Consider the following 21,640-nt stretch of genomic DNA (forward strand, 5'->3'; position numbering starts at 1 on the left):
TCGGACTAGATGATCTACCTAGGTCCCTTCCGACTCTAGCTACTATGAAACTGTGAACAGAGACAATTGTGAATAAATTCATTCCCAGTTTTAAAAATAATTGTAATGTGAATGAATAAACTGTACAAACTAAATAATTTAATTAAACTCTTTAATATATTGTCCAGTTTATGGATTGGAATCTCACAAATTTGTGATTATTCAGGTCGTTGGAGGAAAAATGACTGAGTTAGGACGTCTTGGTGCCTTCATTACCAAAGTAAAGAAGGGTAGCCTTGCTGATGTGGTGGGGCATCTAAGAGCAGGTAAAGAAATTGATTGTACTAAGGTAACTTTATTCGTGTTAATTTCTATATTAAAAATGTTACTAATATGTGGGAAATGTATATGTTCATGTATAAAAATTATGGTAAATAACAAAAATTGGTTCTGATGCTAATGTGAAAAGTTTTAATAACGTTACACCTATTATATCATTAGATATTTACATATGGCTTAGATGTATGCATAAAGTTCAAGACATTAATTATTGACAAGTTGCTAAAATTGCTATTAAGTAATATTAATGCAAATACAGAGAAAAATGCATATAAAAAAACAAAGCTTATTATTATGAGTAAAAAGAAAATGGTAGCAGGTCAAGAAATCAAAAGTCTTCCTCAAATCATTTATAATGAATGTTTCTTGTGTGCAGTAGTTTAACTGAACAACAACAGTAACATATAATGCTATCTAGGGGGGCTGCATTCAGATCTGATGCTAAACGTGAGGCTACCAAAAACTTCTTCAGTTGCTTTTTATTGTCTTTGCTTCTATTGAAACATTATTGAAAAAACAAGTGTGGTTTAGTGATTGGGAATGTACAATATTTCCTTTTTTCCTCATTTTTTTCTCATTGTAATTTGCTGTATTTAATTTGTTTGGTAGTATTCTATGATGATATCAATAAACCAATTTTAAAATTAGGTTTCATTGCTCTAGCAATCTATACTAGAATCTATTTGCCTAGATCAGTGGTGTTCAACTGCCAGCCCCGGGCCTAATTCAGCCAGTATGGCTTGGTCATCTGGTCTGTAGGGCTCCCCTGGGTCCTGAAATTTTGGCAACAGGAGAGTGGTGGCATCTGAACCAGTGGTGTTGTTCACAACTGAGACCTGACCCTGTGCACCAACCCCATGGTAGATTCAGTTCACAAATTAACCTTGCCTGTGGGATCTGGCCCATGGACCAGCACTGTGCCACTCATCCAGGCCATGGGGCTAGAAGGTTGATCACCACTGGTCTAAATCATGGAATAAGTGGGATAATGATCACATGTTGTATAATGTGTTTGTAGAGACCTACCTAACTTGAAGTGAGAGAAAGCAATTTTTGCTGCTTGCTCATGGCCTGAAAAGCTGATTTCATGGTGGTTTTGTGGCAGCCCCACCCATCGGTGTTTCGTAGAGGAGAGTCCCTAATGGGAGGAGAGATGAGGAGATGGCTACCATCTTAACTGCTGGCTGCCCTTCAGGCAGCCCTACCCCTTGACACTGATTAGTGGAGAGGTATAAGGGGTCTTTGTGCTGCCTGACTAGCCAGCACCTTCCCCTCCCAGGAGGGCTGCAAGGCCAGGCTTCAGCAGCAGCGAGGACTGCTGGCTCTCACTGGAGAGCCAGCATTTTATTTTTTTTAATTTTTTTTAGTTGATTCCCTGAGAAATCACAGCCAATGCCATTTTTTGTGATGGCTGCAGAAATCACTATTTTTTGCAGTTTCTGTGAAAATCAGAAAACCTCAATTTAAGTCGGTCCCTAGAAACTAGGAAGGAAAAAGGAAAGCTAGCTATTTTTAAATAGTAGTAAATACTTTGCAGGTTTTTAAGAGCTAAATATTAGCTTTGCAAATAAAAGTTAAAGCTGTTGGGGGTTTCCCATATATTGTTAAGTCTTTATCTAATGTCTTGGAAAATACGTTTGTGTGCACAGAAATCAGTGATTAAGATTTTTTTTTCTTCCTCCACCTATGATGCCAATCAAAATAATCTCACATGCCCCAGGTTGCTGACCCCTGATTTAAGGCTTTTTGGAGCTAATTAGCAGGCAGCTGGTAAGCTGTTTAAGAAGAGTTTGAACTAATGGAGAGAAGCTATTGTTTTGCTGATGGGGTAATAAACACTATTATCAGCCCCCTGCTGACTTGCTTGCCTGTCAGTTTGCTGCAGACATTATAAAGGAGCAGGGAGGGAGATTGAAAAGCTCAGTATCATCAACAGATGCATGCACTGCACACCCCCTCCCTGGCCCCAGAGTGCTAGCAGGGGGCTGGGGGCTGGCAACACTCCCATCCCATGAGCAGCCAGTGGGGAAAAACCTGGCATGGTGCAGGCAGACATCCCTAATTAAAGCAATCTGCCAGGGCCTGACCATGGCCCCCCCCCAGCTCAGCATTATGCAAGAAAAGGGAGGAGTGCTGTAGCATTCTCTGGCTTCTAGCCTGAGTCACTGTAGGCATGTGCCTGAATTTCCTCACTCCAGAGACAATGTCTGTCTAGTTACAAACTGGTTCAGCCTAACCACGTCTAACCTGCAAAAATTGAATCAATTCAGGCTCAGGCTTTTTGAATGATTGTCCCAAGCCAAGGAGGTAATTTAGTCCAAACCCTTGCTCAAGATAGAATCATCCCTAAAGCACTGAGTTTGTGATCAGGTCTCTAGCTTCTTATACCTAGAATTGTCTTTCTGGCAAAGGCGGCAGGGTACAACAGTCTCAGAATTTGACTAGGATGGACTTTTTCTCTTATGGACCATTTGTTTGGTTTATTAAAAAGTACATGTTTAAGTATTTGTTTTAGATCTCATAAAAAAGGAGCAGCTCCAGAGGCACAGCCTGACACCATGCTGATGATGTGTTGATTCAGTACTACATCTGAAAAACATTAAATCACCATCCCTAAGTTATATGCTAATAAAAGTAAATGCTACGTGATACAGTATTGTGCTGCAGTGCTTTTGACCATTGCTTATAATGGGCCCTAAAAGAATACATATACTTACTGATTTCCTGAATATTAATTATGAATTCTTATTTGTTATATAAATTATTTTTAAAGCTTTCCCTCCTGATTTAATATTGTCAAATATACTGATGAAGCCTGTTGGATTCTAGCTGTTGGCTACCTGAAGAGAGTAACATCCAACAATTCCATATCGGATTCAAGCTGGGAACCACTGATTCATCTGCTACTTTTCTTTCTTTTGTTCATTTGGTACAGGCTATAAAGACTGTTGTTTAGATGCAAAGGTTACATTGAGCATATGTTATATAACTCGCAATGCAAAATGTTGTGATTTGTATGGATGTACTGCTAAATGCATAATATTTTATTTTTTAGAGATCAGACTGTTATAAAGAGGATACTATCTCTCGTTAATAAAGTGTCTCTTAATAGGTAGTATACAGCTTCGTTTCATGGTATAATGCCTGTTGCTATATTGTCTCTAAATGTTTTGATAAATTCATCAATCTAAATATGGTATTGTTTTTTCAACCTTAGTAGTAGTTTGACAAATTAAAATAGAGAATATCAAATCCAAGAGGGTATGTAATATCCAATTCACAAGAGAATATTTGATTTGGGGAAATATAACTTAAGAGATACATAGACTTTGTAACATATGTTTTTCATTTTTGGGGAAAAAATGTGGAAAATGCAATAAAAAGTGCACTTCTTTTTAACTTCAAGGGGATGAAGTTCTAGAATGGAATGGTAAACCCCTGCCTGGAGCTACAAATGAAGAAGTTTACAACATTATTTTAGAGTCAAAATCAGAACCTCAAGTTGAAATTATTGTTTCAAGGCCTATTGGGTAAGGCAAAAAACCTACTTTTTAAAAAATTCATATATATTTAAATATATATATATATAGCACTGTCACATTTTAACTAGTTTGCAAATTCTTATCTTTTTAGTAATGGAAAGAAAATTTACCTTTTATAACTTGACTTATTATCTGTATCTGCCAATTACAAAATTTATTTCATACTGTAGGTGCAGTAATATCACTGTTGGGATAAATTTTATATATTATCATAATGGCAAATGGGAAATTTCTAGGATGTGCTCAAATGAGGCTCTCTTCCATATCAGTATGAGCTATGCATGAATAAGCCATATTTTAGTCAGGTCTCAGAACTTCCTTTCCCAGTCCTTGACCTTCTGACAAGATACCTAGCAGAATTTGCAGATTTGTTTGAATCTGACATGGCTGTGAAGTTACGACCCCTGTGCTGTCAACCATGTGCTTGAGTGCCCATACCACCCTAGCCACCATCTCAGAATGATTCATCCACAATAATTTCACTAGCATGAACACCGTTGAATTGGAATCAGGCACCAAAAAATCATGAAGAATTAAACACACTGATGTAGCAATAATAAATATTAAATAGTAATAAATATTATAATTTAAATGATGTAATCATCAAAAGGTGTCCAATAGCTAATTTGTCTATATAGTGTCACATACAATAATTCCAATATTCATTATAAATTCTAATTCTAATTTATTCATTGTTAATTTAGTCTAAGTGTGAAGTTAGTGATACTACATTGGATGTGACTTTTCCTTTACATGCCTGTACAAATGAGTCCCAAGATAAATCAGTAAAACTGTTTACTTAACTAAGTTTATAGGGTTTGGCCCTATAATTCTTCAAAATTGATATAGGACAATATTTTGAATTCCTCAATAAAACAATTCTTTTTTTGAAGTCATAGTGAGTGAGTTGTGCCTGAAAAGAGTATGCAAGATTTAAACCATATGAATAAGCGAAGAAGTAAAATAAACTGAGATCTTCTTCACTGTCTTGTAACTTCATATTTATATTTAAATATTAGGTTACAAGTTTAAGACTGATGTTCTTATGTAAAGTATAATTCAAAAGGACAATAGGGCTACTTTTCTTAATTTTTCAAATTATTTTTAAATAGACATGGACTGAAACTGCCATAGTTGCTTTTGGGTTGCATACCTCTTCAGTTTCACATTTACTTTGGCTATTATAAAATATGATTAAGTGTGCAATGAATTAAAATCTTGTTTTGACATTTTAAGCAGATCCAAAGTTGCAGTAAGAAAGGTGGGATTTAGATCCTTATTTTTTTCAACACGTTTTTGATTTAGGTTTTTTGTTGTTTTTTTCACCTCAGGAATAATGAGAAATAAGTGACCAACCTTAAGTTTAGCTTCAGATAAAATATACTAAAATTTAAAAGTATAACTTTAGTTTTTCATTTGTTAAAATTTCACATACTGTAGCCAAATTGTATCATACTGTTATATTCACCTTAGTCATATCATAATTTCAGTGAGACTGCTCATATTATTAAAGCAAGTAGAATTTGGCATAATATTGACAAATGGCTGTATACTGTACTTTTCCAAGTCTGACCTTTTTCTACTTACTGGCACTAAGGAACAAATAAATATAGTAAATGGACAGAAGCATATCACTTGAAATGGAAGGCTTCGATTGGGGCCTTGATCCTGATATACCGCTGTTGCAGAAGAAACTCCAGTTGAATTTTACACCAGGAGGATGAGCACATCAGGGGCACAGACGTACTGATGTGAGGGAGTCTAGATTGTAAAAATTTAGAGATGGGGAAAAATCAGAGAGGCTATTCATATGTAACTTCTTATAAGCCCATGCAAAATGTAGGGTTAGTTGGCCTTGCTTAGTCAAGCAAACAGAAATTAGAAGAATAAAGACTAGGAAATGTTATTTTCTTGCCATGACTTTGGAATGAACACATTGCACTTGCACTGCAAAACTAAAGCACAAGAGAAATGTACTTCATACGGCAACATAAAATGAAAGCTGAATTGGCTCAATTCCTGGCAATTCTGAAGGGGGTTAGATAGAACAAGATTGAAAAGAAAGCCTATCCTAAAGATGGGCTTTTCAAAGGAGCTTGAGGGTTTTAAGAGCATGACATTCAGCAGCCCAAGGGCCAGAATATAAAACATGTTTGGTTTTAGTTCAGCATTGCATTATTTTACTGGCTGATGTAGGTGCTTACAAACCTAAGTCATGTGGGCTCAACTTTTAGCTCCAGTTTTTCTAGATGTTTGCCATGAACTTTATAGTAATTTGCTATAAACATTATTATAGTTTCTACTACTGACTCTATTACATGCGTAGTTAATCTTTTTAATGATTCATTGAAGGACTTTATTCCCATTTCCCTGTTCCAGTTTCATGAATATTTATAGTGTAATAGTCATTTCTTACTTCTGTAATGCATTTTCAGTGTAGTCATGTCTTCCTTCTGTAATGCATTTTTTGTGCCTGTTAGAACAAATAGTACAGAGCCAAACATTAATATCAATTTTTTATGCTAGAGCAAATCTGATGTCAGTGGAGTTATTCCAGATTTATATTTGTAACTTGTGTAAATGAGATCAGATTTGCATTCACTCTGTATAACTAGGTGCATGTGTGTATGTGCATGCATGCCTGAACAAAAATGTGTGTTTACATCCATATATATTTAGTTGTAATATGTTGCATGCTAACCTTTTGGTCTTTAAAGCAGTGCATGATTATAGTTGTCTTTGCTTATTTAACATTGCCCATATTATCTGTTTTTTCTCTTTATTATTGTAAGACATTTTCATCAGTTTCATTCAGCAAGCTCCTTGAGACGTGTGTATAAAAACTACTAGTGAGTTATACTATCTGTGTTGTTTTGATTTTAATAAAAAACATGAGTAGTTATAGTACCTTTTAACACTGATCATGTTTTCTTGCAAAAATATTGTGGAATATCTATCCACAATATTACCATTAAAGTACTCATATCGGTCATTGTTTTTCTTTCATCATTTTGAGGAACTCTAGTGTAGTGTTAAAGCTGTTCTGTGTTTAACTATTTGTTAATAGTGGCAAATATGCCATGTAATAATTTCCCTTCCTTACCCGACGCATTAGAAAAAATTTAACAGATGTCTGAAAAGGAAGTGCCAGAAACGTGTAGATAGTTGTTTCTTTCTTTCTTTTTTTTTTAATCTGACTATTTTTTATATTTATCTTTTAGTGACATTCCCAGGATCCCTGAGAGCTCCCATCCTCCATTAGAGTCTAGTGAGTACATGGCTTGTTCCTATCTGTGCACATTAAAAATCCCAGTTTGTTGCCTATACCTATTTGTAAACTTAGCAATGAAATTAAATTAATAAAAGCAAAAAGAATATAGTAGATAGAATTCAAACATGGGCAAGATTCTTCCATGGTAGCAAGAAAAAAAAAAAGTCTGGTGTTTTCCATGACTGTCTGGTGTTTCCATATCAGCCCTCTGAGAAAAGGCTGAAGAAGTATCCTCCATTTACATTTAAGGAAAATACGGTAGAAAAGTTAAAATAGAGAGTTGCAAAGGCTTCAGAAGGTGTTGTGAGTTCTTATTCTTGATTGTCCATCCCAGGTTCAGTTTCCTAAACCAGGAATCTAATCTTACCCTAAAATTAGATGTCATAGGATTGTAAGAGACCTCAAAGGTCATCTAGTTCAACCTCCTGCACAAACACAATATGCTATTTCTCTAGTATTCAAACAGGTGCCTAGCCCATCTCGTCTTGAAACCTCCAATGAAGGAATGTCCATAGTTTCCACAGGCACCTTGTTCTGTCTTCCTGCTCCTCTGACAGTTACAAAGTAATTTGTTTTTTTTCCCCTCTGAGATTTAACCTAAGTCTATCTACTTGGATGTAATTTAAAGCCATTACCTCATGTTCTGTCTCCTTCATCAAGGGAGACCAATTTTTCTGCTTCTTCAGAATGGCAACCTTTCAAGTATTTCAAAACTTCTGTCATGTCCACCCTTTTCTTCAAAATAAACGCACCTCATTTTCCCATCGTTTCCTCATATCCTCATATTGCTTGAATTCCAGCTATGATTTCATCTTTTTTGTTCACCTCTGGCTCCTGTCCTGTTTCTGCACCTCTTCCTTAAATTGCAAAGCCTAAACTCAGCTAGAGTCAACTGGTTCCTAAACCAATGCTGAGTGGTACTTTCACATAATCTCCTATTTTTTACAGGAAACATGCCTGGAAGTGAAACACAAAATAAATTTTTATGTTTTGGTGATTGTAGCACATTGCTTGCACCTATTAAGTCTGTGATCCACCAATGCTCCTCACCCCACTCTACACTGATCCTTCTCAGCAACCTTATGCCCTAGTCAGTTCCCTCTCATTCTGTATTTATGCATTTATGGTTTTTTTCTGCATCTAGCACTCTATATTTGTCTTTGTTGGATTTTATTTTGCTGTCTAGTGCCCAATTCTGTAATTCAGCAACATCCTTTTGAGTTCCTGTATTATCCTTCAAAGTGTTTGCAAGTCTTCCCAGTATCACCTACAAATCTGAACAAGAAGCTCTCTATTCTGGTATCCAGGTCATTAATGAAAATGTTAAACAGCACTAGACCTAGAACAGACCCTGTGAATACTGCCCTGCCCCTGAAGCATCCTTCCATTCTGATATTGATCCATTTATACTTACACTTTGCTTACAGTTATTCAGCCAATTATAGAAATAATTGGGATGAGTTCTATCTATCTCAATGATTCTTCAGTTTGTCAGGTGGGACTAAATCAAAAGCCTTACAGAAGTCCCCATGTATTACATCTGTTGTGTTCCCTTCCTCCAAAGTTATCCTGGCGAACAAGAAAATCAGGTTGATTTTGAATGATTGGTTCCTAATGACCCTACATTGACTATTAGTGATCCCCTTCTTCAGCTATTTACAAACTATTTTAAGATTTCCTCCAGTAATTTCCCAGGTATTGAAGTCAAGTTCTCTGGACTCTTTTTCTTCTTTTTAAAGATGGTTGCTATTTTAGCCATGGTTTTTGAAACCTTGCTTGACATCCATAATTTGGCAACTATTGTAGCAAATGGCTCTAAGATTTCTTCAGTCAGTTCCTTTAGCACCCTGGCATGAATTTGGTCAGGTCCTACACTCAAGACTGTTAAGAGCTTTCTGTTGTGCTCATCATTTGTCATGATTTGCATGGATTTCATTTGCTGTTGGGGTTAGGGGTCAGAGTTTGTTTTAATTGTGAAGACTGAGGCAAAGTAGTCGTTGAGCAGTTCTGTCATCTTTGGATCTTTTGTAAGTAGAGCTCTCACCTACAGTGTCCTTAAGAAAAAAAAGTTGTGAAAAAAGTGCTTTTTGTTGTACCATTTGTGTGAGTAATAGCAATCTCAGTTGGATAAACTATAGAAGTGTAGTAAAGTACACAGCTGGAATATCTTTTACATTCGATGCTTTGTCTTACTGATATATCTCACAATGATTCTATTACTTGGCAATGAAAAAGACGTGTGAACAAGAAGTATTATGTTAGCCAAAAAGTGTACCCTTATCCTCCAAAATTTCTAGTTACATTCTAGGGTTGGATATTAGATGGAAAAAATCTGTGTAGGCAATGTTCTGTTTAATATGCTTGTTACTGGTGTGTCAGTACTGCATGAGAAACCTACTAACTATATGTCTACTTACACTGGACTAAAGGTTGCCATACTCTTCTGTAGAGTCCTAATAAATTTGGTTTTGTGAAGATATCAATCTAGGAAAGACTGTGTGGTGAATAATTCCTTCAGTACAGTGGTTTTCAAACTTTGCAGTTTGTTAGTCTCAAAGCACCCCATGGAAAATGCTATGTGTTCACGACCACTGATTTTTTTGACTATGGAAAAGTAGTAGTGCTTCTATAGCAAATAATTCAGAAAGACCACCTCAGGTCATAGTGTCTTCGACACTATAGTTTCATGTTTGAAGTCTCTGGGTTTATCTTGTGAATCGGGTATGTGTTTGCACACCTGATAGTGCTAATATCATGCCATCGCACCCCATAAAGGAACTCAGGTACTTGAGGGTGCTGGACCATTATCCTGGATGGTAAAGTCTGATTTAGTATATCTGTTTAGTGCATTACAGTTGTTTATTCACAACTGCACTCCATTGCAATTGCTGTACCAAGGAGAAGGAGAACGTTTACACCTATAGATCAAATAGCAGCAAACTTGCTAAGAACGTCTTTGCTTTGTTATCCCTCTCCTTAGAAAAGGTGTACACCATGTCAGACTATGCTAGCAAGCACTGGCATGAAAACACACACAGCTTGCTTGGTTTTTATCTCTATGTACTGACAGCTGAAAAACTGTTACCTAGCTTCTGTCTGAGCAGTTTGGGGTAAAACCTGGATAAAATACATCCCCACCCACAAGTATATGGCTTTTTTCAGTATGTGTTGTGAACAAAGCAGGAGTGAGTGAGCAGAACACAGTGTACACATATCATATCTCACCATCCACATTCCTTTGAGTCTCCCCTGAGGCTTGCCCATTCCCTAAGTAGAGGAAGTTCAGCATTTCTCCCATTATGGAAATTATCAATATAACTACATGGCCCCCCAAATGAGGAATGTACTTTAGAAATAATTTCCATATGAAAATTTGGGGCACCTGAAAATGATGTTTTTTATTAAACTTAATGAGTTTAATATACAGCCAAGAGGTTAAATGTGATAATCTTGTGCATTTGCTTAGGTTTGTTTTATATAGATCTTCATGCTGTTGATTTGTAAATTATTTTAACTTTCACTCTAGCTAGTTGTGGTTTTTGAAGCATCTGAACAGAAAAAGGAGTTGTGAAAGGAGGAAGAGAGGGGTATATTGGTGAGGAGGATTGGGATAGAGAAAGAGGCCAGCATGGAAGGAAGAAGGTTTAGCCTGAAAAACAAATGAAGCAAGCAAAGCAGGGGGGTTGAAATTAGGAGAGCCAGTGAAGAAGTCATGGTGAAGGAGGCAAAAGCAATGAAATCAGTCTGATTAGAAGCAATCTCCCATTAAAGTTCTGGCCTGCATTCTCAGCTGACTTCAGTGCAACTGTGGTGATTTGCACCAGCTGGTAATCTGATCTTTTTGCATGGAGGTGTGAGGAGTGAGAAAAACTGACAGTCCCTTGAGATGCCCAAGCGATTACAGTGTATGAGGTGGTTGTCTTAGGGGTTGTGGTGAGTCTGGTGTGAATGGTGATTTTGAACACTCTGTACCTGTTGATTTTGAGCAAAGAACCAGAAGTCCAGAAGGCTACTGAATCCTACTTCTGTGCCAATGTCTCATGCTATTTGAGAGAATTAAAGCTAATAATTAACCATAGATGGAGAGAGTGGCTTCACCTGGAAGGGAAGAACATCTGATATTTTATCTTAAAAGAAATACCAAAACTTAAATATAACTGAGATATTACCTGCATGCAAGTGTGCATTCACTTTTTAAAAACTGGCTTAAACCAGGGCAAACATATGTAATAATCCTGTTTCTGTGTGAGATGCTTACTCTGATTTAATTTAACCATTTTCATAAATGACTTGAGCTAAAATGAAATATGCCTGGTTTTAACTGAAATAGGAGTGCCCTTACTGTCTTTTTCTCTGGTACTATTAAATTAATTTAAAATCATGCTCTTAATTTCAATCAGTGAAACACTAAAGCATAAACCACCTGGGAACTATTCAAAAACTAAAGCAATTTAGAGTTCATGATCTGCTGTCCATATGTGCATTCCTCTGTACTGTCCATATGTGCATGCATCTCATGGACTCAAACTCAGATTTTCTTTGTCTTTAATATTACCCATGCAGTGCACACAATTCGTGGTACACATTTTCCATTCTTAAGTTCCTGTCAATTGCTTTCTGCTTAAGGCAGGGCTTCTGTTTTCTAATTAAGGTATCGTTTTTGGCCTACAGTCTCATTTCAAACCTTATTAATTTTCTCTACTCTTTAGTCTTCAATTGTCCTCAGTTGACATTGCTGTCTATTTTTTTTACTCATTTCTCTGCCTTCCTTCTTTTTCTTTGCAGGGCAGAAGGTGTCTTGGACTGTGCCATGTAGCCTCAAGTCAGTGAGACTCCATTTTTCCTTCTCTTAGGCCTTTGCTTCTTGTTATAGTATGGATTCTTCTATATATCACCTGTTTTCAAATTCTGTCTGTCCTGCAACAGGAGCATGAGTTGGAACAGTTGCATTCCTACTGAACAGGGCCCTTTGAACAGGAGCAGTTGCATTTACTTGAGTGTGCCAAGTACTTAAGGACTCACAAATCCTTTACTTTCTGGTCTAGGATGGACCACAAAGCTTGTTCTGGTTTACTTTTTCAGTAAATCTGTTGGGTCAGCCTTGGATACCAAATCTCAAAATTCACCTGACTGCATGTAATCCCCAATAGCATCAGCAGCAGAGAAGTGCTCCTTTGGTAAGCCCAATCTGAGAGAGAGTTTGAGGGGAAGGTCCCATCACAGGATTCTTGAAGAGATGCTCTTTATCATCACCTTTCTTGTCCACTTCCAAGACTTCACACCCCTATATGGCTTCTGATGAAATTCAGAAGTATTCTACTCCTGGCACCCAGGTCCAGAGTTCCTACTCCTTTCATGCTGCAAAGAGACAAGGAGAAGCACCTTAGGTATTTGGTAGTTTTCCCTCTGGTGCTGAGCTACCACAACACATGCACTTCATTAATGACTTCTGCTTCAGCATCTAGAACTCTGGCAGAGGCCTGTTGCCCAAGACATTGTGCAATTCTGTGGTCTACATTCCATCCATTGTTAGAAATTTTTCTCCTGGTGTCCTTCTGTCGTCAGTTATGGTCCCACCTGCTGCTACTTCAACTTTCCTTGTAGGACCCCTGCTATGGATTGTATAGAATGGTTTGGATATGGATGATCCTTCTTCAGGCAGGAGGTTAGACTAGATGATCTCAGGAGGTCCTTTCTGCTCTACTTCTCAATGATTTCTGTGACTGCAATTCTGAAGATCATAATTCCACACTGGGACAGTGCCACTCACTACAAGAGATTCTGTCATCCTTTCCCCTATCTTTTGGAAACTGCTTGGCCTACTTCTGGCAAGCATCAACCAATATCACCAGAGACTAGTGGTCATGTGTGCTATCCTGGCTAGGTATTCCAGCCAAATCAGTGTGGTGCATATCTCTAATCTCCTAATCCTGTGCTTTTTAGGGACTTTTCTCATGAGATTGTGCTTTGACAGAAGATTTTCATCCTAGCTCTAGGAGCCTTATTTGAGGTACCTCAGTAAGGGAAAGACGATTTACAGTTATTATTTCCTGAATGAAGAAGGAAGAGCTAACTCATCTTCATCTTAAGTGAACTCAAGCTTCAGTCACAAACTCAAGTTCAAGATGGTAATACTAGTCACCATTATCTCCTCTCTGAAACTATCAAACTGCTTCACATCTCTTGATCTTCAAGATGCCTACTCTTCTGTCAATATCATGCCTTTTCACAGAAAATACCTGTGATTTGTGGTAGGCCAGGATCACTGCCTGTACAAACACTTGGTGTCTCGCTTGCATGATAGCAGCTTATCTCAAGGGGAAAAGCATCTCATAATATCCTTACCCGGATGGCTGGATGGTAAAAGGCAGTTAGTTCTTCTCGTGGGTAATGGGATATTTATTTGCTATCATGTATATATTTATATTCCATGCCTTGAATCTCCAGATAAACCAAAATCTGAACGCAGTTCAGAGACTAGAATGTGTAGAGGCTAGTCTGGATTCACTGTCAGACAAGGTTTACCAGCAATAGGACAAGCTCCAAACTCACACTAGAGGCAAATTTGTCAACAGCTACTAGCACTTGTCTGTTTATTCTGGGACATGTGGTTTTCTGTACCCATGTTACATCACATGTTACAGACTACATCTCAGATACAGGAAAGTATTGTTTTAGTTTTTTTCTTTTCCTGGGAGACATTCCCCAAACATGGAGGTAACCATTTTTCTTCTGATCAGGTCCATTCTGCATGCTGAAACAACCTAGTAAACACCTGTAGTGAGTCTCCCATCATCATTGAAAGGCATGATGAACAGCTTTCTGTGAGGGTAAAGAGTACACACAAATAATTTCCAAGTGCAAGGTTTTGGGTTTGCCAAGAAGGCAAAGTTTCAGATCAGTGTGGTAATACAAAGCTTGCGTCCCATTTTAGGATGTCATGTCCAGATTATGACCAATAATATCACTAAAGATTTCTGTCTCAGTAGACAAGAGGGTACAAGATATTCTCCCACCATCCAAAGAGCAAAGTCATCCTTTGAAACTACTGCAAACCTCTCAGTGGTGCACTTCCTTTACCTTTAGAATATTGAGTGGGCAGTCTCAGTGTGCACATGTGAGCCACAGGTGGAATCAACAAGTCAGTTTTTGTAGGATGTTTTTGCAGACATCAACCTCTTTGTCTCAGATTTTATCAAAAAGGTCAGATCCTTTCCCCTTTTGCTTCAGCCCAGCATTATTGTCCAATGCCTTTCTTCTCCTTTGATCAAGGAAACTTTTATATATCTTCCCACCTATGCATGTAATTCTTAAGTACTGCATAAGGTGAGGAGGGATTCCACTCATCCTGCTAGCTCTAACCTGGCCATGGCAGCTCACACCAGTGACGAGCCCTGGAACTTATCTTCCAGGGATCCAACTTCTTCTCCACATAGATCTGCATACCCTCCATACCAACAGACCAAATGCTGGATGGCTCTGGGCAGTGAGGTAGGCTTGTTTATATGCACTCATTCATAGAAAGATTGCACTAGACAAACTGGCTTTGCTAAATGGTCTAGTTTCTCTCTTTGATTTTGTATGAGGTACCACTTTTCCTCTATTTTGACTAATCTGGACTATTGCATAGATTGCAAGTTAGAGCACTTGTTCATCAGCACTACCCTTACTTTCTATCTCATCTTATCACTGGCCAATGTAAACCTGATCCCTGCCCATGGAAGCCAAAGTCCTGCAGGCTCTGACTGCAGTATTCCCTCTTGTGAAACCCAGTTTCTCAGGGGAATCCAAATCTAGTACCCAGAGCCCTAACAAGCCCCTGCTTTCTTCTCTATCAGTCACCATTCTTCATGGTTTGAATAACTTCTCTCCCTATACTGTTTTATCTGGACAAGTTCTTCCTGTGACTCACTCCAAGTAGTTTCCTAAGCTAGTCACTGATTTTCAGCTTAGTTACCAGGTCCATGTATTTGTCTTTCCAAACCTTTTTTTCTGAGAGCTTGATATACTCTGCAGGGAAGGACTCTGCCCTTATATCTGTACAGGACTATCAAGATATGCCTTGCAAACACTAAGATGATTAGCATGCATTCCATCAGAACCCGTGCTGCATCAGTGGTCTCCTGCATGGCTCCATTTTGGACATCTGCAAAACAGTCACTTGAAGGTCCATGAACACTTTCAGCCAAGCACTACACTTTCATGTAGACTTTCAGAACAGATGCTGCATTTGGGAAAGCAGTCTTCCCACTGTTGTTCACTTAAGACTATGACCTGCCTTCATAGCAATCAGACATCTTTTTTTTTTGGTGTTACTGAGAACAGAATGTGCCTATGGACAAGCACTCAAAGGAAAAAGAGAAGTTACTTACCTCAGTAACTGGAGTTCTTCAAGATGTTTTGTCCAAACGCACATTCCATATCCTGCCTTCTCTTCCTTAGAAGTCCTTGAATTGTCCCTTGCATTCTGGGATTCTGCAGCTGAGAGGAAATTGAAGAGAGGGAACTGCCATTTATGCCCAGAGTCAGAGTGCATGCAAAAGGGCAAAAATTTCTCTGAGATTGAGTGCTAGAGTCACATGCGTGCCCACAGTGGAATGTGCTTATGGGCAGTACATCACAAAGATCTCCAGTTACTAAGGTAAGTAACTTTACTATCTAAGAAAATTGGCTACCAAATCTCAGATCTAAAATTGACATATTTCTCTCATGCTTTTAGGTTCAAGTTCTTTTGAATCTCAGAAGATGGAAAGGCCTTCTATTTCTGTTATTTCTCCAACTAGTCCTGGAGCTCTGAAAGATGCTCCACAGGTCCTACCAGGGCAACTTTCTGTAAGTGTATATTAGTATCCAGAGAGAATATTTATCTGCTACAGTATATTTTATTGGTGGTAATAATGAGATATATCTGGATATATTATACTGTATAGGTAATACGTTGAAAGGAAAACCTTAGCTTGCTTCCATTCTTTTTGTTTAATGCAAAAAGTGTGGGACATTTGAAGAATTGTATTGCTGGCATGTCTCTTTTGTTCAGTAATGCATTTCAGTATAGGTCAGCGTTAACTCATGCAATTCCCTATCATGCTAACTGAAGTTGTGCCTAACAGAGATATAATGAATAGAGTTTGATTTTTACATGATTCCAGTCTCTCTAAAGGATTGGAGTTACTCTGTTAGCATACTGAGTTCTAGGCAGAAAACAGATTCAGAAACAACCAAATAGTATGATTCCTTTAAAAAAATGAATTCATCACATTCCATAGTGTTTGCATAACCATGTGTCAAACTAGTCAGGTTAAATGCATTTCAAAACTGCTTCAAGGGTTAGCCTGCAGAATGAGCCTTCTCAGGAGTATTTCATAGTACTAGGAACCTAGATTCGCTCCAAAGTAAGCTACAGCATTGTATCACTTCAGTAAAACAGATTTGAGATGGCAGAAATATTACTGATTGGTATCTATGCCTCTCCTACCTCCATCCTCATGCCATTGAACAAGACATGGTTTAATGAGTTAGTAACTTAAAATGCCAAAAATGCCTAAAAATGCATTGGAGAAATATGAATATTTTATTAAATAGTGTCATGGATTTTTCCAAACTGCATGAGATCAATTTGTTTAGTTTATGTATCTGAGATTATATTATTTCTGCTATTATAAACCACACTGAAATTTTGCCCATGCACACAAAAATTCTTCTGGAAAACTGCATAAAACAGGTGAACTTTCTCCCAAAAAACTGAATTACATTTGTGTTTTGGCTAATAGTATAAAGTATAGATAATTTTACATTCTTTCATTTTCACAAATAATTTCTGGTAACTTGGGTTTTTTAGGTGAAACTGTGGTATGACAAAGTGGGGCATCAGTTAATAGTAAATGTTCTACAAGCAACAGATCTGCCACCTAGAGTAGATGGCCGTCCCAGGAATCCCTATGTAAAAATGTATTTTCTTCCAGATAGAAGGTAATATAACAAGTAAAAATATATGCTGTATCAAGTGAACATTTATATGCCATAGTCATACATCAGAATATTTCACTTATATTAATTCCTTTAATTTATTAAAATTTAGATAAGCCATAAAGGGTATAAAACTGTAGTAGTAGTTATTTACAGCTTTTTCTAAAACATATAAAACCACATGCATCTATAATCAGTGTCAAGCTACAGAAAATTAGCCCCATGGACATATGTCTGACCCTGGTCTCTGATGTGCAGTAAGCCTATCTCTTTTAAACATATGAGTTCAGTGTCACTTAAGAAAGGGCAAAAACAGTATTAGCAGTGCTAACTAGATGTTAGTATGTGATTTGTTTCTGCTTTATAATTTACAAGAAATATTTATGTTTCAGTGATAAAAGTAAAAGGAGGACCAAAACAGTAAAGAAAAGCCTAGAACCAAAATGGAACCAAACTTTTCTGTATTCACATGTACATCGTAGAGATTTTAGAGAACGAATGCTAGAAATAACTGTATGGGATCAACCAAGAGTACAAGAAGAAGAGAGTGAATTCCTTGGAGAGGTGATATATACAATAACATTTCAATTACAGTAGTCATATTTTAAGTATCTAACAAAAGGCTAACATCTCTATTTTTATTAATATAATTCTATGTACTGTAGTTTCAACACAGTTTAAAGCTAAGACTAAGGTTGATAAATTTCCCCCTAGATCCTTATAGAGCTGGAGACAGCACTTTTAGATGATGAACCACATTGGTATAAACTACAGACACATGATGAATCCTCACTACCTCTGCCTCAGCCATCACCTTTCATGCCCAGGAGACATGTCCATGGTGGAGAAAGCTCTAGCAAAAAACTACAAAGTAGGTCTAAATTCCATTGCTCTCCTCTTCCATTTAAATATGGGAATAATTAAAGAAATACTCTTAACACCTGTAAGCAGTCTTTAGCATATAGTTAGTCTGAAAAAAGTGTGTATTTTTGAAGGTGAAAGTCATATTAAAGGAAAAGTATGCCAAAACTTAGTTCTTTTCTGAACACCTATAACTTTTGGTGACTTTAAAGATAAAAACAATTATTTAAAAAGGGGTATTTCTCAGAATCATTGTTTTCCAAGGTTTGTGTGATATGGTTGAAGTGGCAACTATATAAAAATATCTGCAGGCTGTAACTCATGCTTAAACTGAAAATAAATTTTATTTTGAGAATATGAAAGAAATAGGGAACAAATTGGAAATACATTTTCCAAACTACTTTTTATGATCTTTCACCAGTATATTGAGATGAGGAGGAGTAATAAATTCCAACTAGTGTGTAACTATATAGAGGCACTTTCAGGGAACAGTTACAGGAGCTGTATACTATAGTAATTGATGCATTAGATCAAACTATGCCCTCATTCTAAGTCACAACAGTTTGATTCTCACCTCATAGTATTTAAATTGAAACTAATCTTTTGACACTTAGCAGTTAAGTTAATTTTTTATTTAAATATATTTTTACATTTTACAATACATCTAGATATACAGGATATTTATTTGCCTTACTGTTGTGCAGGATCTCAGCGAATCAGTGATAGTGACATCTCAGATTATGATGTTGATGATGGTATTGGAGTTGTTCCTCCAGGTGCGTGCATGAAGAGCATGGTCCCGCTTTTATTTTTGCTTTTGCTTTTAATTATTTGTATGTTTGGGGTTTTTTTCATTCTAATATCCCAGGCTATAGCAGGTTGCTCGTTTTAGAGACTGAACTGTGGAGAAACCAGTATGATTGATTATTCCATGGTGTTGTAATCTTAAATTCATCTTAAATTACAGTGAATTAAAAATATTCCTGTATTTATACATCAATATCTCTGTATACATGTGACTAGGGATATTATCTTGAATGGTTCAAAGTTACTACCCATTGGTCTGAGCATAAGTGAAATTACAAACTTAATTGCAATAAATCCATACGAAATACTAATTAGTATTTCAATTTCCATTGCATTTTTTTTATTTTGCTTCTTGCTTAAAACACAGATCTTATGCAATCCTCCATGGAATATTTTGAAGCTGCATGACTATAGATTAAAATGCATGTTGCATGGCTCTATCTTTTATTCGTTTCATAAATCATCATGAATTATATTCCTAAATGTGCATAAATGTATAAATATAGGGAGAGAACATTAGGATTTATACATTAGGACAGCACCCTTTGTGAATTCAACATTGTAAACCATTTTGAAGAATATTTTGGATACCATACTTTTTCATAGTTCATGTTATTGTTGCCACACATCATGAGAGTGAATTTCTTGTTCACAAAAAAATTAGTGAAGAGTAGCTCTTCATCTGCCTTAGCTAAATTAGGGTTTTATGGAACTTTGTCTTGAAAGTTATTAAACACATTAAAATAGGCTAGTATTTGAAAAGCACTATACCTTACTACTTGATTATTAACATAATTCACATACATTAATTATTCATATGCAATATTACTGATGTCGGATCAATCTTTTCTTTCAGTTATATGAGTGGAATCTCAATTGTTTTCATAGGGCTATGACTGAATATGTAGGAGGAGAATTTCTTGCAAAATACATAGCAGTGGCATTATGTTTATTGGAGTGATTAACTTTCATATGTTTATCAGTTGAAACACATATATTTTATACAATTTAATAATAATAGTTCCAACAGTTTCTTTCTGCTTTTTTTGCTCATATATTTTGTGGCTGGAGCTATAGATACTTATCTCTAAGGCAACCTAACGTCGTCTTAATATAGGGCTTTTTACTCACCAGTTTCTCCTGGGCAATCATCCTTTATCTGCAGTGGTCCATTTACAGTCCTATAAAGCAGCTGCCCAAATGTTATACAACCATTTTCACTTGGATATATAGCACTTAGTTTTCACACTTAGTTATCTTAGTTTACTAAAAGAAGTCATTAGGACTAAGGTACTGCTATATATTCCTTAGTATCTTGAAAAATATATGTGCTATGTATAGCATGGGCCTCAAATACTTTCTTTCTGTTGTTAAGGCTTCTGCCATGAAAGCTGAGTTTATACTTGAGCTAACTCTTTCTAGAATGGTGTGCAGGAAGGGTATGGTCAGAAGAAATGTGATTCTAAACTTTCTCTAGAAGCTCAGGACACCATTGGAAGAAGTGAATATGTGTGTTCCCATGATCTGAACTCATAAAAGTGAACATTTTAGAAATATAAAAGGCGGGGGGAGGAGGAGAGATGGGGAAAAATGTAATAAGTTACATTCTGGATCTATATTGAGGTGAAGTTAAACCATGCTGCTGAAACTAGAAAATGTTGCCATTGACTAGACTAACCAAAAAGCTAAGCCCCAGATTCATAAAGGTATTTTAATGATTAATTTTGACTCACGGTTTTCAGATGCAAGCTCTGGTCCCTGCTGCCAATTCTGTTTAGAAATTTCATCCAATGACTCTTCAATGGAAATATGTGTACTATACTTACTGAACGACAGTCTGAAACCCATCTCCCTACTCCCAAGGCAGTGCCCTCATTATTGGGCTAGGCTGCCTCTAATGCTCTCTGTTCCTAGCCTTATTAATCTTGCATTTGTGGCTGTACATTTGCCCAGCTTCAGCCTCTCTCCAACCTGGTTGAGATGAGAGAGATGAGTTTGAACCAACTCAGGCTGAGGAGGGCATAGAACTGAGATCTTCCATTTCCTGGAAGAAATGTTCTAGCTAGCAGCCGACAGAGAGAAAGGTAGGTAGTATCCCTTTCCTGTTTTTGAATGAAATTGGCCATAGCTGTTGGGCTTTGTTAGAGTTTATTAATCATGTTTTGAGCATGCTTACTGAATTGAGCCCTGAGAGCAAAAGGGTACCTATTTAATAAATCCCAAATATGTTTAGATATGAGATAAATGCAAAATGTTCCATTAACCTAAGATAGTGTTAGCTTGAGGCATGCACAAGAGCAGTTTAGGTTTTGGAGGAAGCTTACTCGTGAAAATTTAGGTTCCTAATTATTCTCTTCCTGTCTCTTCAATCTTGTAATTCTGTTTGTTGGAAATGTCTCCTTTCTCTGTCTAGTCCCTGAACTATTCACTTACTATGCTTCAACAGGACTTTTTGGTGGTTAAGATGCTCTTCATCATGAACAAGCATGGTGAAATCTAGTTTGTAATATCTGTGCAAATGAATTTATTTTTCCTTCCATACTTTCTTTTCTCCATTCCTTTGCTATCTGTTGTGGTTAAATTACCAACCAAGCCATTGATATAATCATTAAGAAACTCTGTCTATACCTATTAGAATAGGCATTCTAACATTGCTAATTGTTTCTTAGTAAAGTAACAATTACGGGATTCTATGGAATTGAGAAAAGAATTGTTTTAAGGGTATTGTTGCTTTTGTACATGTTAAAAATGTGTTTGGGTTATTCAGCTTCTCAACAGTGTGATTTTTTTATGAAGAGAGTTGTTCATTTCTTTTTAAAAGGTTGATGACAATTCAGAATGTGTTCATGAATGAATACATGTCTGGACACCCTCC

At 36.9% G+C, this 21,640-nt stretch overlaps 1 protein-coding gene across 12 annotated transcripts in view; it reads left to right on the forward strand.

The window, feature by feature from the left end:
- RIMS1 (regulating synaptic membrane exocytosis 1) overlaps positions 1–21,640 on the forward strand; it is a 344,875-nt gene that overhangs the window by 123,128 nt on the left and 200,107 nt on the right. For all 12 annotated transcript variants that reach the window (XM_019537624.1, XM_019537619.1, XM_019537620.1 and 9 more), the window contains exons 6-13: positions 206–305; positions 3,725–3,848; positions 7,082–7,128; positions 15,851–15,963; positions 16,970–17,100; positions 17,490–17,661; positions 17,812–17,968; positions 18,663–18,734. In XM_019537624.1, coding sequence (XP_019393169.1) covers positions 206–305; positions 3,725–3,848; positions 7,082–7,128; positions 15,851–15,963; positions 16,970–17,100; positions 17,490–17,661; positions 17,812–17,968; positions 18,663–18,734 — 916 coding nt within the window. The remainder of the gene's footprint in view (positions 1–205; positions 306–3,724; positions 3,849–7,081; positions 7,129–15,850; positions 15,964–16,969; positions 17,101–17,489; positions 17,662–17,811; positions 17,969–18,662; positions 18,735–21,640) is intronic.

Source organism: Crocodylus porosus, unplaced genomic scaffold (genome assembly GCF_001723895.1).
Source record: "Crocodylus porosus isolate Cpor-Errol unplaced genomic scaffold, CroPor_comp1, whole genome shotgun sequence".
NCBI lineage: Eukaryota > Metazoa > Chordata > Crocodylia > Crocodylidae > Crocodylus > Crocodylus porosus.